This window comes from Synchiropus splendidus, chromosome 19, assembly GCF_027744825.2.
Source record: "Synchiropus splendidus isolate RoL2022-P1 chromosome 19, RoL_Sspl_1.0, whole genome shotgun sequence".
In the NCBI taxonomy this organism is placed as follows: domain Eukaryota; kingdom Metazoa; phylum Chordata; class Actinopteri; order Syngnathiformes; family Callionymidae; genus Synchiropus; species Synchiropus splendidus.
The window spans coordinates 8,094,120-8,111,770 of record NC_071352.1 but is presented as its reverse complement, the minus strand read 5'-3'; the positions used below and the strand labels follow the sequence as shown (position 1 = coordinate 8,111,770).

At 41.6% G+C, this 17,651-nt stretch overlaps 1 protein-coding gene across 5 annotated transcripts in view; it reads right to left on the bottom strand.

Moving 5' to 3' along the window:
* The window catches only part of sdk2a (sidekick cell adhesion molecule 2a), a 160,963-nt gene that overhangs the window by 56,408 nt on the left and 86,904 nt on the right, over window positions 1–17,651 (bottom strand). For all 5 annotated transcript variants that reach the window (XM_053851942.1, XM_053851941.1, XM_053851944.1 and 2 more), the window contains exons 2-5: window positions 13,893–14,055; window positions 9,673–9,779; window positions 9,431–9,578; window positions 4,525–4,658 (exon numbers count right to left, since the gene is read on the bottom strand). In XM_053851942.1, coding sequence (XP_053707917.1) covers window positions 4,525–4,658; window positions 9,431–9,578; window positions 9,673–9,779; window positions 13,893–14,055 — 552 coding nt within the window. The remainder of the gene's footprint in view (window positions 1–4,524; window positions 4,659–9,430; window positions 9,579–9,672; window positions 9,780–13,892; window positions 14,056–17,651) is intronic.

The window sequence follows — 17,651 nt, the reverse complement described above, 5'->3', positions numbered from 1 at the left end:
GAAATAAATCTCACTGCCAATCCGACACATTTATGCCGCTATGTTTATTTCACGGCAACATAAAAATGCTTCTAATGAGAATAAAAGTGTGACAGCTTTTCATGTCGTCCTTCTTTAAAGTACCATTGCAGCATTGTTGGATATTATTTGATTTAATTGAACTTTTTCACCTATTTTTTACCTTGTTGATCACTTTCAGTTGCTACTTTTCAAAGCTCTTTTTTTATCACTTTGTTGCGTTTGTCACACTTTAACCTGTTTTTGTTTCCAGTGTTGCTTAAAGCCACTTTTACGAAATTGTACCCGTCTATTTCAAACCATGTTACCGTCTGATCTGGTCACATACTTCCATGCTTTCTTTACTTTGGCATTGCTGTTCACCAATATATCCACCAGGGGGAGCAGCCCAGAGTCAAAAGTTTGTGACAACAACAAACTCCAAAACAAACATGGCGACTGTGGAAGAAGTGCACAGGAAACTGCGGCAGCCTTGTAGGAGGCGGCGGAGGGTGACATATATCACGACTGGAGGACGGACAATTCTCTGCATTGTTATGTCTTCTTCATGTGTCATTAGATCTACATCTCGGGTAGTAACAGCAACACTGCCCCCCATGGTTTCCAGTGGTACTGCTCTGTTTGCTTTGTGGAAGCTTTGTGGAAATGAACGAGAGGCTCCTTCCGCACCCAGATCCATAAGTAACATTGAGTATAAATGGGCTTTTAGACTGACTTCCTATCAGCGAGTACATCTGTGAACTCATATCATCGACTTCTGTCAATATCTTCTAACGTTAAGTGTCCACATTCACGGGTCACGGAGGTTTGCAAATAAAATCCATAAACAGTGATATAGTATATAATATCACCAAGTTGTGAGAGTAATATCATGTGGGATTTATTGCTGTGAAATTAGATTCGGCTTCGCCTTAAACTGTGAAGCTCTTACATGGAAGTAAACGCAGAAAACCTTCTTTACAGAAGGTCTAAACACACTTGTCAGGGTATTTTTGTTGCCACTCTAATGAGATTAAGCAGAGAGTTGGATTGGCGAAGCTCCTCCGCGACTGAAAGTGGAGGAGACAGAAGGAGGAGCAGAGCTGATCGATCGTGCGGAAGAAGAGGAGGAGAAGGAGTCTAAGAAGTCAAGTCGAATAAGTCGAGGAGGCGAAATGCAGCCAAAGTAGTTGCCAAGGTCACTTGCGGTATCATTTGCAATTTCCAAATTATACATCATATTTAAATTATGTATCAAAGATGTGCTTCACTTATTTCTGAAGCGCTTTTAGATCACGCCATGCCAGTAAGTGATTATACGGGCAGTGGTTTGCACCTCTGACTTCTCCGCTCTGGTTGGAACAGGACTCTCCCTTCGGTGCATTCATTGCTTTTCCACACCAAGTACAAAACACTTATTGACTTTCAGATGGATAATAGAGATGCGTGATCCGCGAGGTCACGTCCTCTGGTACACAGAGATGTTCGTAAAAGAGTCATGCTCGGTGAATTACCAGCAGCACGGTTTTCAATGGTTCAGAAACTCCACAGTGAACAACAATAACAAATGAAATAGTATTGACAGTTAAAGTTAAAATGAATGGAAAAGCACTCAGAGAGATCTAGGGTTCCAGCTACCTGAACGATACGTCACCTAGTCAGCATGCAACATGTACAGTACGCGTTGTAATAGGGTATAAATAAAATATATACAGTAAATGAAAAGAACGTATGTAAAATCTAAGGCTTGTTCCTGTTTAATGCTATGCTGAGGCTTTACATTCCAATTCAAATTTCTCAAAATGTGGTGTCAAAGGCATGTGTCCTTTGATGTGCCGTTTGTGAAATGGTGCCATACTTTCAACATTTTTGCGTCCCCTCAGGCATGTCTCCTCTTTCAATGATAGTGCTACAAGAGTGATGACATCACTCAGTGACTAATGTAAGTCGCTTGTCGACTAGTCACCTTCTTTTACAGGGGATATTGGGGGGCGGACTAAACAAAAACAGCCATGTTGGAGGAGACTAAATGAGATCGTGCTGACAGACGAAAAAAAAAACTTTTTAGACGTAAAATATATAGCAAAGAGTTGACTCATCGCTGGACCACTTGAACTTGAATTTGATGATTCTGAAATGAAATATGAAACTGCGCTCAATATCGATACATTCATGATAAAGCCTTCATTGTGGTAAAGCCAGCTAGCTGTAGCATTCCGAACATGCCTGACTGTTTTACTCCAAATGCATAAAATAGCGACATTGACTCCCCTGAATGACGTCTTTCACCGTTCAAAAAGATTCACCTTCTGTGGTGAGGAGGGTGGTTGAATGACGGGTTCTTTGGTGCTATAAAGACCAAGTTTTGGAACGTCTGGCGGGAAGGGAAACATTTTACGCTGCTGAAGATCCATGCGTCTGACTCGAGCGTCAACATCGGATGCAAAAGCCCATCTCACTATGATCTTCTTGTAAAGTTATTAGACACTCAAAACAGGTTGCATAACATAGAAAACCTTCTCAAATAAGATGGTTGTCATCTGGTGTTTACTTGACCCACCAGGACCAGAGTTGGGCCGAGCTAATGATGTGCTGCCACGCCAACCTTCGTCCATGAGCCCTTCATAGGAGACAACACTTTCCACCCTGGGAGTTCGCCTGGCTGTTCCTCGGATTATTCAGCTCACGTATCGCAGTCTCATCTTATTAAATCTGCCTTTTGTGGGAAGCAATTGCACTGGAGGTCTGGTTTATGGTTCTGTACATGTAGTCGGTCAAAGAGGAGCGCGATGTCACGGTAATTTACGGCGGGAGCCAGAGGTGAGAGAACAAAAGGGCTTCTGCATAGACAGCAAGTAATTGGTAGGATTCCACTTGGTTCGACGGAGAAAGGTGGGAGGAACCAGGCGTATGTGGCGGAGCAACCCCCGTTCAAGGCGGCTCTATTGAGTGCCATGGAACATGGAAGTGAAAAGAAACATGAAGAAACAGCTTCACTTCCAACTCTGCTTCATCAGTCAACACTTTCACTATGAGCTAAACAAGGTGAGGGGAGACGTTTCAGAGCTGGAAAAAAAAAAAGTTACAAATAATTCAAAAAGAAAAGTTGCAAATTAAAGTTAACTTAAGTCCAAAATTCATTATGTCAACCTTGAGGATGATAAACTGGAGAATTAATGGGCAATATTATCAGAAGAAACTCTCATTAAAGAATGTCAAGGGGGGAAAATTCAATCATGTCTTGAGCTGATAAAAAAAATAAAATAAATACTAGTCAGAGGTGGAACTTGATGAAAAAATAATCTACTTTATCGGCGCCTTTATTATTAAATAATCTAGATTAATCCAATTGTAATAACGTTTTAGTATTTGACAGGATTTGAATGACTTCTTTTCTCACATTACTCACTCATTATGCATGTATGTATTATGCATGCATTTTCATTTTAAATATGTATTTTTTTTATACAATAAATTAATTGAAAATATGTGTTTAAAATCACATTTTTAATTTAATACGTGTATTTACATTTAAAGACTAAATTTAGCTAATAAAATAAAATCTAAGTGACAGGTGAGGGCAAAAATATATGAAAAATATTTTAGTATTAAGCAATTTGACATGATTTGAATGACTTTTTTTCTCACATTACTCACTCACTATGCATGTATGTATTATGCATGCATTTTCATTTTAAATATGTATTTTTTATACAATAAATTAATTGAAAATATATGTTTTAAATCACATTTTACATTTAATATGTGTATTTACATTTAAAGACTAAATTTAGCAAATAAAATAAAATCTAAGTGACAGGTGAAGGCAAAAATATATGAAAAATATTTTAGTATTAAGCAATTTGACATGATTTGAATGACTTTTTTTCTCACATTACTCACTCATTATGCATGCATTTTCATTTTAAAATATGTATTTTTTATACAATAAATTAATTGAAAATATGTGTTTTAAATCACATTTTAAATTTAATACGTGTATTTACATTTAAAGACTAAATTTAGCAAATAAAATAAAATCTAAGTGACAGGTGAGGGCAAAAATATATGAAAAATATTTCAGTATTTAGCAACAAAAAAAACATTGATGGCATGAGTGACAAGTTTCTAATCCAGTTTGAAGGATGAACATGTTTTCAACTGTAGAATTTACCACTATTTATCACAACAATGAACCTTGGATTCAACCTTTGATGAGACTCAGTCGCAAAAATGCCCAAAATGTGTTCAAATTCCAGCTATTCTTGAGCAGGTGAGGGACTATTTGCCAATTACCACCTTGTACTTCTTCAACAATTCTGCTTATATCTGTGACGCAGTTCATCTGTGAGGCCATTTTGAAGAGTAAACATCGCTAGTTGTCCTTTAACAGAAAAGGCGGCTACACTTACAACTGCTTAGCCACGTGTGTTAGCAGCGTAGTAGCAGTTAGCAGTGCTCATTTGCGTTTATTAATGGTGATCCCCAAAGCGTTCCTCTTATTTCAGCGTGCAATATTGTACTTACTCTCCACTGTGAGTATCACCGGCTGGCTGGTCTTGTTCTCTCCGTTCTTATCATTAACAGCCTGCGCGTAGTAGCGTCCAGCGTCCGGCGCCACGGTGGACAGGATGACTAGGGTGTAATCCAAGGTGATGGCGCTGGGAAATACACACAGAGAGAGACACGTTTGATAACTTCCAAAGTAGCTGCACCAACTTGCGCCCTCTCCCCGGACACTTCATTAACCTCACCCTAATAAAGACACTAACCGCTCAAGTTAGCGTCGCGCGCTGGGAAATCAAGTGGTGGCAACCCATTTGGCTGCTCATTAAATAGATATCCTCAGTAAACTCGGGCTCACACCCGGATCGGTCCCAGCGCACACACACACACTGTGTCCCACACAACAACAAAGAGCACAAAGACATATACATATATAAGTAATTAGTGGTATTTTTGTTGGCCAACGCAAAGCCTCAGGGAGCAGGAACGCGTCAGAAGCGGGACACAGCAGTCCAAAGGATTTCACGCACTCTGCACCCCAGTACGGCAGAAAACTTTTGAACAAAAGTGGAACTGTAGGAGGACAATGAAAGCATTTAACACGTCCCTCAGTAAGTCAGTCCCTTCAAATAAACAGATTTATTAAGAACAAAAGCGTACAATAAAGTTGTGTGCATGCACATGGTGTTTATCTTGTTTTTTCAGCGTGAATATTTGTTAAATAAAAATGAACGAACTCCTTCCAGGCCAAGCTTGCAACACTGTAGATCAGCCTGGGGTAAAGTGCAGCCCGCGGGCCACTTGCGGCCCTTAGATGGCATGTATGTGGCCCTCATGAGGTCAGAGTACAACTGGCAATCACGAACTGTACAACTTCAACTGTATGGCATGTCTTTCTTTTCTGACTTCTTCTTAAAAATATATGTACAGTGGTACCTCGGTTCTCGACCACAATCCGTTCGAGAAGCGATTTGTTTGAAATCTGAATCGATTTTTCCCATTGCAATGAATGGAAAAAGAAATAATGCGTTCCAAGCCTTAAACTAGTCTTTTGTAGGAGTGAATGTAGAGTGTCTGCTGCAGGTGCGCTGTTCCTCTATGTGTGTGGCCGCTGCATGTGGGAGGGGTTGCCGAGTGAGTGACGTCTCTCCAGAAGTGAAGAGGTGCCCGGTGCGTGTCCAGCTCTGAATGTGCACTTCTGTGCAGTTTGGCTGTGACAAAGTCATAAACCAAGTCACGCTCTGTCCCAGACTTGTCCAGAAAAAAATAGAGATCTTTCTGTGGATTTTAGAGTTCAGTGGGTTTGGCAAGCTAACTGCAATGCTAAACGCTAACACAAACCAAAACAAATCAATAAGTTCTCCAATATCTGGTCACATTTCTTGTAGTAGTTTGTAAGAAATTGCATTTCTCAAAGGAAAAAGTGATGAAGCAGAATATGATGTTAGTGTCCTTGCTAATGTTAGCATTGGACTAGCTTGTTCCGCTTCATCTCAGACTCACAATAGACATTCATTTTCTTCCCCATTTTCATCAGATTCCCTGTTACCTGCAAAAATATTGAGGAATTTTCCAGAGTAATTCTTGACGTTTATTATCTTAAGAGCCACATTCGGCCCCCGGACCCCTTATTAGACACCAATTGGTTTGAATGTTCCATAAATATATCGACCATCTTTGATTTTCTCTCTGACTCCTCCTGACATCTTTAAAAAAAATCGGTTTTAATTTGCCTTTTTGAAATGAAAACCTGTCCATCTTCAGCGTAAATAGCAGGATGGGCTCGCACCAGTGAGAGGGGCCCATTAAACCGGAGCTGACATTAAGCACACGGTCAGATTAGTCTCTCTGTATCCGACAGCATCCGCCGGATCCACGCAGGATAAACAGACACAATCCTGGACAATTAGGGGACGTGGCTCTCCGCACCAACAAACACTCCGCCGTACACACCCCCCCGAAGATACACACTCGCCTGTGAATATCAATGCGTCCTGACACAAAGCGAGCAAACAAGCGCTACATGCCGAGTGTCCTGTCACTGCCGCTCACTGTCACGGAGCGCGGCGTCCAGACTTGGCTTCTGATGGCCGCGCTGAATAGCAACCAGGCTCCAGGAGCAATTGTGACTTCCTCCTAATTTCTCCCACTGAGTGACTTCCTTTTAATACCTGCAGTGAATTATTCTTTTGACAAGCAACTCAAGGTAAAAGTCTTCATGTCAGTTCAGACATGACGCTCTCCGCTTCCCGCTGAATAATAGATGAGGAGGTGGTTTCTCTGCGGCGGCGGACTGACTACTTCTATTAAGTCTGAGTGGCGAAACTTAGCTTCTGACAGAGATTTAACTGCTTATAATGGGCTTCACGGATCCACCCGTCTGTTTGTGAAGCAGACAGGAGGCAGCGTTCCGTCAAGTCAAGGGCCATGAAACGCCTTACAGGGGTTAGTATACATTAAGATGGAGAAAGCTGAGTGCAGAGAAGCCCAAATTATATAAATCAACTATCTCTGTCGGTGCACATTTGTGACAAAACAAGAAACCCGACTGACCAACACGACCTTTGGCTCTTTACCAGGGGTCTCACAAGTGACATTTACAGCATAAAGTTGGTGCTAAAACATAATATACTGTATTAAATGGCGCATTTTAATAGATTTACAGTGGCAGCAAAACGGACAGCCTTGTTTTTTTTTTTTTTTTTTGTGTATTTCAGAAGGAAAACACAAAAGTGACTGCATTATACAGACACGAACAAATATTAATAACAATAAATAACATACTTTTTGGTGTATTGTTTACAAGAAAAGTTAAATTCTTGACTCAGTGAATATGTTTCAACAGTATCGCTATCAAAGGCAACAAATACATATGTGTTCAAAGCTGAACAATACATAAATAAAACATTACGTCATCAAATTGTTCAAATTCTTTCACCGTCAGTCTCTTAATATTGCCATTATTTTACCTCTTACAGACAGGTCCAAAAGTACTTCTATTGGAATTTGTGCTGACTCTTAAGAACACATTAGTCTTCATCTGTTTTTTTTTCAAGCAATGTCAACTTCAGTCATATGGCACTTAACCACCTGCAGCCAGTGCTCAACCACTCACTCCTACACACACCCACACACACACTTGTTGAAACAGAGTAAACGCGATCCTGATAAAGGTAACACTTGAACTAAGATCCACTAAAAATAGGATTTTTTTTTTTTGTGAAATATTGATATTTCATCGACCTGATTTCGTTTTGAAATGACAGTAGATATGAAATCTAGTAAAGTAGTGGTGGCAAGGGGTCAACAGCTTAAACACAGTCCAATACAAACAGAACAGCCAGTGTAACTGCTCGGGTTCCAGCAGTATCATGTCTTAAAAGGGCGGATTCCACTCTGTGGCATTGAGTTTGACTCATGTATATGCAGGTACAGGGCATTATTTAAAGTTTAATGTTGAGCATCCTACACAGAAAAAGTGTTCAGAAAATGTTTTACTGTAATGGCTTCCTAAGTGTGGCCTATTCTACTGTAACATAGGACAGATTATGAACAATATTAAAAAGAATAATCGTGAGACACAACAACTTAAAAGGACAAAATAACTGTCTGGTCTGTCTGTAGTCTATAATAACAAATGAAACAGACACATCTGAATAAAATTCGTTTTTACGATGCTAAATACTGTTCATGTTTATTATTATTATTATTATTAACAACAATAATAATAATAATAATAATAATAATAATAATAACGATAATCGTAATACTAATAATGATAACAATAATAATAATATAAATAATAATAATATAAATAATAATAATAATAATAGTTGATTTGTCGCGGGAGCAAAACATTTTCAGACAGGCTTAAAATTTGACACAATCTCAGATTTCATCTTTTTGTGTGTGTGTGTTTCAGAAGGAAAACGCAGTGACTGCATTATACAGACACAAACAAATATTAAAAATAATAAATAACATACTTTTTGTTGTATTGTTCACAAGAAAAGTTAAATTCTTGAAAAAAAAAAAAAAAATATATATATATATATATATATTATATATATATATATATAGATATATAATTTTTTTTAGAGAGATGAGGCGCAGTGTTTAAATTGTTTTGCTAAACTCCAAAGTTCCGGTGCCACAAACTTGTACATGCCATGACTATACTGAATAAAACCTTCTGAAAAAAGATTTTATATGAGACTAACAATGAAAAGTCGCACACCTTCAGTGATATAAATATATATTTTGCTGTTCTCATGGGACAAATGTGTGCGTGATGGTGCTGAAATTTGATTCAACTTCTCTGTTCAATTTCATTCCAACATTTCACGACAATCTTCACACAACTATTGATAAACTTGTGGAGCGTCTGTGGAACTTCTCCATAGAAATGAAGTTCCGCTGACATCACAAGTCATAAGTGGATCTCATGAGTCACGGCAGCTCAATAGGGCGTATTTTGGAGTCTTCCGCTGATCTGCGATGTTTAAATGGCATGACTAAGACTTCTCAAACATATGTATTCCGGCATCACTTCCCGACCCCCGCGCCCCTCCGTCTCTGTGAGAGCTGTCAGTCAAACCTATCATCATTTGAGGCCTTTTGTCCAATTTGGTGTAATTGGCTCCCCTGCTGCCTGCTTTATCTTTACCCTTCAATCATTCCGCCTGCACAGTCAATGCGGGTGATATAATAACCGGCTTCATCACCGAGAGGTGATTCAGTGATGAACATGGAGCCTGCACCAACACTGCCTCATCAACTATTCCGCTCAACTTCACTCCCGGTGAGTGCAGTGGGGGGGGTGTCGGAGAGAGATCTGCGAGCGGTATTGAACTTCTTACAGTTCTCTGAAGTGGAAGAAGCAGTGCGTTCACCAACAAGTCCAGAAAAAAAAAAAGAGAAAACTTACATGCGGCTGCTGGAAGGAATCTTTCGCCCGTCTCTGAACCAGGTGATCTGTGGCTTTGGGAAGCTGAGGATGCGGGGGGCCGGGATGAGAGCGCCCTCGCCTTGAGACACTGTTTGAGAGCGCTCCCCTTCCACGAAACCACTCATGTCTGAAAGGAAACAAAGAAGACCTTTAAATGCCCAGTGCTCTGTGAACCTATACTACGCACGTCTTCTCTTTATCCCATCAAAAGCACCACTTACATGCGACCTGAACCTCGGTGCTGCACTGCATGATGGCGCCCACTCGGTTTCTGACGATGCAGCGATAGTGACCGGCATGGGATCGGTCCAGTGTGGGGATGAGGTACCTGATGGGAACAAATGAAAATGCCATGAAGGCAGCAAACATTTGGCTCCTTCGGAATTATCAAGGATCCGCAATGACTTTTATTATTCCAGAAGGAAAGCGCTCCCAGGCCTCATAAGGTACTGCAACAGTCCAAGGTTGTATGAGGGGTGGAGACCGCTAGCAAACAGCTCATGCACCATTTTCACTTGTGTTGTGTTTCAATCTCTACCAAGGACATACTGTATATGGGTGTCTTCCTCCTCCTCTTTAACCTAGCATCTCACTGTCCAACAAGTCGCTCCCCTCCACGTATCCAAACCATCTGACCTCCATAACTGTCTCCTAAACATGAGCTGTTCCACCAGGACTCCCGCTAAAAACAACTTCCACTCTGACACTTCTATCTCTCCCTTGTCAATCGTCTCCAAACCATATTTACTTTATCATTTCACTCTTCACATTTTCAATCCGGTGTTCACTGTGAGAGGTTTCCATGCTAGTTGCCTAGAATGACTCCCAGAATTTCCATTTATGAGGGAAATATTGCTTTCTATTTTTTTATTTGAGAGTGCTTGTTTGCGTGTTTTGTTTTGCTTGTCCTCATTTCACTTGCCACAGATTCACTCTATTTTAAGCCTCGACTCCTAAGATACGTTGGTGACCTGTAGATGGCTGTGCCATATACAATCAATACACAAAATCGTACATTTTCTCATCATTAAAAAATAAAAATAAAAACTCGTACATAGGCCAGGACTGTAGTGGTACATGCTCACATGAAGCTTCTGTGCTAACGCTAGCGCATGAGCTAAACAAACTGACTGTGCTAGGAAATGCTCATCTTCACGGACGACAATTGATATAAATATTACACTTGTTTGTGGCTGGAATGGATTTTTCCCATTACAATGAATGGAAAAAGAAACAATGCGTTCCAAGCCTTAAAATAGGCTTTTGTAGGAGTGAATGTATAGTGTTCGTCTATGTGTGTGGCCGCTGCATGTGGGAGGGGTTGCCGAGTGAGTGAGGTCTCTCCAGAAGTGAAGAGGTGCCCGGTGCGTGTCCAGCTCTGAATGTGCGCTTCTGTGCAGTTTGGCTGTGACAAAGTCATAAACCAAGTCACGCTCTGTCCCAGACTCGCCTCATCCCTGTCCCAGCTCCAGCCCACAACAGGACATCAAACCCTGGAGTGTGGAGAGCGAGCACCTCCCCTGTGACACTCTACCACGGTCCAGTACGGAGACAGGAAAGGTTTTACACCTCAATATGAAGAAGAAACAGTCAGTAAATGTAGCTAACGGGAAACGTCTGCATACAGAGGCTGCGTTATACACAATAACAAAGCGCCTCGCGGGTCAGCTGATCGGTCCGCGCACGTTATGGTTTTTTTTTTTTTCGGGGGCGTTCGAGTTCTGGATTTTTGTTCGAAATCCGAAGCAAAAAAATCTCGAAATTTTTGTTCAAACTCTGATTTGTTCGAATTCCGAGACGTTTGAAAACCACTGTACTAGGATCTGTGCAGACAAAAGGCCAATCCGACACGGGACTTGTGCCCGAATAATGACATTGCAGGCGTGTGGTATGTGTAGCGCACGTCTACCACAGGAGGTGGTGTTGTTAGGACCTTAAGGATGTCTTTGCTGGGACAAAAGAAAATAGAGCATAATGTTGGGGCTCCATTTAGACTGAGACTATTATGAAAATAAAGGGCGCTGACTTCCACTTAGCTAAGACAGACATATTACCAACACAAAAGACTGTGAGAATGAGGGCAAATGTAATAACCGTCAGTGTGAAATGAAAGCAACGGTTTCAATTTGAGACTCAATAAGGCGCACGCTACTGCGCTTCTGACTGTCATAATTGAATAAGAGCCCAATTGTAATGGTGTATCTTCAGTCAGCCGAGTCCAATGATACACTGGTGTGTCAGTCCAGGGCGAGGACTTACCCACCAGTGTACATTCATGTCTAATGTGTGTGTGAAATGCTACACAGATAACCCCAGAGCCGCTTTCTAATTGGTTTGCTAGAGCCACTTAGGAGCGTGGAGTCCGCCCCTGCCATGTTCCCCCTGCACCACCAAGGAGAGCAAGGGGGTGCTGGGGTGTGATTAGATAGATTCCAGTTCTGTTCTTTGATCAGGGCTGGTGAGGAATAATAAGCAGAGGGCTGGCCTGCGAGGCAAACCGGAGACTATAAGCCATGTGAGAGCAGAGCCAAATGCTGAGCGAAGACAGCAACACGGAGGAAGAGGAGACAAGGGAGCGAGGCAGAGGGGAAGGTGTGGGCAGCGGTAGCAATCAGACGGTGCCACCTGAGAGCGTCTGCTCCCGTCAAACAAGTCAGACTGCAGCAAATAGAAGGCGGAATTAGATAGAAACAGACTTTACTACAGTCTGTGACTGCCGACTGAGAATACACAGACGCGCTGATCATTTGTTAGTGGATGCTGCAGGATTCTTGCGTACCAGAAATTCCTGGAAGACTTGCATGGAGGCTGCAGAATGCGGAAAGAATTGAAATGAATGTGTCAGTAAGGGGTTCAACACAAGGCATGGGGGCCAAAATCAGCACGCTATCTCATTTCCAGTGGTCCATCAGAGGTGTAAATGGGAAAACTTTCATATAATATATCCAACCGAATTCAACATAATGCATGCGCTACCCGGTCCATACAGTGACAACCTCAGCCCAACAGAGGGCAGTATTTTTCAAAATGAAGGTGAGCTTAAAAAATCTTCCGTGGAAGACGGAAGAGCACAAATGTTTTTGGGGACTCAGTGAAGTGAGAATAATATGAGGGAGATGTGAAATCCTGATGATGTTCAACAGATGGATGGAGATTGTGTTTCTCAATGTTCACAAGTTTCCGTCTTTATTATTCGAGGGTCTGTCCGGATTATCTCCCAAAAGAGAAACTCAAAAACAAACGTGGCGACTGTGGAAGAAGTATTGAGAATGTACCTCTAGCACAAAAGAGGAAAACGGATGCAGTGTTGGACTGTACGAGGCGGTGGTCGGCGAGGCTGTGTAATATATTGGGACTAGAGGACATTGCTATGTCTTCTTCATGTTTCATTAGAACTATGTGTTGGGATGTAACAGCAACACAATTTCTGTTGGTACTGTTCCATTTGGGTCGTAACTGTACGGACAAAATGAACACAGAAGGCTGCATCCATATCCCGATCTGTACATACTGTAACGTTGAGCATAGATGGGCCTTTAGAGTTGGGATGAGAGTGAAGCTAGAGAAACAATATTGTGGCAACTTTATGTGCTCGTTCGTCCCGCATCAACTTCGTCCAATCCCTTTCTGTGCCCTACCTGAATTTCGACGCGTTCTACTTCTGGGGCGTACCATTTTAGACGTCCCACTTGGACTGGGTTTCAGATGAATTAGCAACCCGTCATCATCTAACCTGTTTCTTTACCATTGCGTAACAGACATGGCCGTACGGGGAGGTTGTCTTCTTTGATGGTAAAAAGACGACACAGATGCAGAACTTCCAGCTCCCGTCTGAAGTCAGAGCATCAAACAAACTGTGCACATACTAAATAGACCTGCTGCTTTAAATGGGTCAGAAAAAGCAAAAATAGGTGTCAAAGTTATTAGCTTTGTTAACTCCATGTTATAATATTTTTTAAAAGATTCATCCTTCATCCCAAAGACAAAGAAGACTTCAGATCACTCAGTGAAGGCATTGCCTTTCAACAGATACTGCATTACCATGACACTCCAGATAGATAATGTAGTTAGAAACAATGAAGCGCAGCCTTGCTCTGAATGACTCATGCAATCCTACAAAGATCTATTGACAAAGCACGATTTCAATTCCCTCAATATCATCTCATGGTGACTCTTGACCTTATAAACCACCCTGTCGAAGGCAGATTCATGGCCTTGACCGGTGCGATCAAAGTCATTTGTCCTCGCGTCCTTGTGTGATATGAAGATGCAAGGTTTAATTTATTCTAAAGATATACAATCCACATGATGGACGGACATAAACGCGTCACGGGGGACACAAAGACACTGCGTCTGAAGATGCTCAGGGAAGGGAAAGCTGAGGGAGCATTGCAGATACAAACATTGAGATGAGGCTCCAGCTGGGAAGCTGATATATTACCTGTATTCCAGGGAGAAGCGAGTGAGCTCAGTTCCGTTGTAGATCCATTTGAATTCCAGAGGCCAGCTGCCCTCCGCCATGCAGGTAAGGACCAGGCGGTTTCTCTCCAGATGAACCTGAGTCTGAGGAGGCTCCATGTTGAAGTAAGGCGGGACGTCCTCCACTGAGGAAACAGACATCACACAGCCATATAAATAAAGCAGGAATACAAAGATGTGGCGCGAGGACTTAGGTCCAAAAATGGCAGTGATTGAGTAAATCCCGCGAGCAGACACACAACCCAATTTCAGAGCGCGCAGTAAGCCATTTCCATTTTTCCCCTGCACTGATTGAAGGTCAACAGAAAAAGGCTGCCAAAAAGGCACGTGAAGTGAGTTGTTACGGGGGAAAAAAAAGCAGCTTACTCTTTTATTTCAAATTGAAATGTGCTGGCGGAGAGGTGGAAGAGAGATTGGTGGCAAAGGAGTGTAAATGAACACTTCCATAGCTCTCGATCAGTAAAGGAGGATTGGAGGATCCAAAGGGCGAGGCAGACGCCAGCCGGAGGTGGAAGAGCGGAGCGGGGAAATTGAGAAAAAAGCAAATGGAGAACAAAATACAAGCAATTGCTCAGGAAAGAGATTGCAGTAACTAGAAAGCCAGTGGGAGTGAAGCGGTCCAGTCTGCTTTGGAAAACACAAAGTTACTCAGCCTGAAACCCCTTTTGCTCTGACAGGATGAGTTATACTCTCTGCCTCACTTCATTTATCTTTATAGTTCCCTAATGCAGCTAGATTATACACGCCTCATCCGCAACAGCGCACACGGCCACGCCACTGCCGAAAAAGACTACAAGGTGATGTATTGGGTCCAGTGCTGAGCTTTTTGACAAAGCACTTTCATTTTCGCCGGGGTGCGTCCGTGTGGCTTCTCGGTCATCCGGGTCATCCAGGGTTGAGAGGTTTCTAAAAAGTAGGCATGTTTTACCCAATTGTACCCAAATATTGAGGTGTCAGTTCCCAAAGAAGACTTGGATTTGAGTCCAAAGTCTTTGTGACACATGGTGTTTGAAGTGGGATGGGTCGAAACAGGAGACAATAAAGTATGATTACCCGGAGCATGTTTGCGCCAGACTTCAGCGCCCTCATTCAAACCACCTCCACGGTATATACAAAAAAAGCAGAGGTTGAAAAACCACTGTTGCTTATTTGATCGTAAAATCATTGGAGACTTTTATTCTAAGCGAGAAATCTTCTGACTTTTTCTGGTCCCGTCCCCGAGTCCGAATTTGGCAAAGGAAGTGGCTCCTAGCGCCACCAACATAGGTGTGAAAATGAAGTATATTTTTGCATGGCCACAACTTCAGAACAGTGACGTAGTTTGTTTAACCAGTGTACGCCGCCTTGCTTACGTTACCAAAATACAAACTCTGACTGTTCTATTGGTTCCAAACTCAGAAGGTCACTCTCACTCAATGAAATATCACAAAGCAAAGCCAGAGGAAAACAGCTCTACCACTCCACCTACAGGCAGCAGTGTATAAGCCAAAGCCACGTTCCGTACTGTTCAGTCAGAACAAAACAAAGTCACCACCTGTACAGGGGACGCGATTAGTACCACTGTTAAGGGGTGAAAAAAAAGTGTGGAAAAGGGATGGAACTAGAGCTGCGGAGGCTTATATAGCCTTCATAGCTGACCATCTCCCACGTGAAGCGCCCAGCTCATATCCACAGTGGTGCAATTTATTTGGAGAAATTCTTTCCTAAAGATGCTAATGGATGTGAGAATATTCAAATGAGGAAGGTAAAGAAAAGTTCAGTGCAGCCGCTGAAGTCCGTCCAGGGAAGAGTATTGAATGTACATTGCTTTTTTTAAGAGAAGAAAAGAAGACATTTTTGTCATTGAAGAGAAACTTTCATGGAGCAGAGGAGGAGGCTGACATTGTTTTCATCCTCCTACAGAGATGTCCTCAACACTCTCGCGACTCACTCCAGCAGAATAACAAGGAAAAGTACTGTAGTACCAACTTATAGTCTTAAATGCTTTGGGGTTTTTTTTCCCAAGCAACAAAATGACAATCACTTTTTTTTTTTTATCTCTTTAACAAGTTTGTCCTTCGATACTTGAAATTCATTTCTTCATCATTGTGACACTTTATCTCAAGTGTAAAAGTAGAAGAGTACAGCTTTATTAATATTACTTTGCATTCACTGGGTCTGAACGTTTAACAGCACTTTCCCATAAATCTTTGCTTTTAAAATTCATAACTTCTGAACATCTTCAGAGGATGAATTATCAATTCATTAACACAGGCATTCTCTATTCACAGTTATTAAATATTTAATGGCTTGCAGTAAGAACGTTTTTTTTTGCTATTTTTTATGACTTTACTGCCTGTCATAATTTTATAAATGGAACTCTTTAAAACTTATTTTAACGGTCTTGGCTGTTCGATTACAGACCTTTTGTTCAAACATTAAAAGAACCCAAACTTTGTGTTTTTTTTATTTTTGATTTAATTAAAACGCAAAACACAAAATATATATGGATTTGTAGAGATTAACTAACCTTTGCATCATTTTGTGTGGATATTTATTGACACATTTTGAATAAATGAATGTAGATTTCAATCTATGGTGATGTTATGATGATCATTATTGATGTTTTATTTTGTCAAAACATATTTTTTTCATTATATAATTTCACAATATACTGTATAAAGTTGTTATTAGAATTGTTTTTCCTTATGTATATGATCAACACTTCATATCATTCATTGATAATTTTCCAAATACAACAGAAGTTTTCTTTTCTTTATTGATTCCCAAGTATTTCATTACATTATTTCCATATTTATTTATTTATTTTTTTAATTCTATAGCCCTCCATTGATGTCCTCCTGTGATTCCACAGCCTCCTCGCGTGGCACTGATGCCAACTGTGACGGCAGCTTTGATTCTGTCCTCTGTGTTTACTGTCGCGCTCACTCACCGCCCTCAAGCCTTCTCAGTTCTTGCCCTTTCACTTTAGGTGACTCATTCTCCCACTTGAATACAAAAGCCACGGCGCCTCTCTCCACTCGCTGCATGCGAGTTAACACCCAAATTTTACGGCAGCGACTGTGGAGGCTTGTGTTTGGGTGAAAGTGAGGGCAGCCCGATTGACGCTATGAATACCAGATCGACTCAGCATCCGTGCCAATGCACAGATAGAAACAGACAAATATATCCTATAAAAGACACGCAGCTACCTCCGATCACTCAAACATAAAGGCAGCGACGTCGCTTCTTTTTTTGTCTGGTGAGGACACCGCTAGTTGCCATTCGTGCTTCAAAAATCTATTGTCCAAAACCCAAAAGACCCTTGAAAATGATCCCCGTCTGAGCCCAAATGGAGGAGCCATTTCTATTTTTGTCAGGCGGGAATCAGCGACTGGCTTTGCTGTAATTCCATCCGCCAGTAAATGCATTTGCACTTGACACACATAGCGCAGCAAAACATTTGCAGAGCCTGGAACACGCGGCGCCCGGCATCCTTTTTCCAGCTGTTTTATAGGCTCGGTAGCTACGAGCACTTTAGCGGTGTGGCTCCATCAACTGGGAGCCATTAGAGACCCACAGATGCAAACTGGCAAAGAGACTGCAGCATGAAAGAAATGTGCTTAAAACTTCACTTGCTGGTGTTAAACCGCCGAACAGGGCTTGGAGTGTGGCGTAATCACCCCGGCTTTTACAACCATTCATGTGTTTTTATTTACAGCAGGTTGTTGCCATCTGCTGT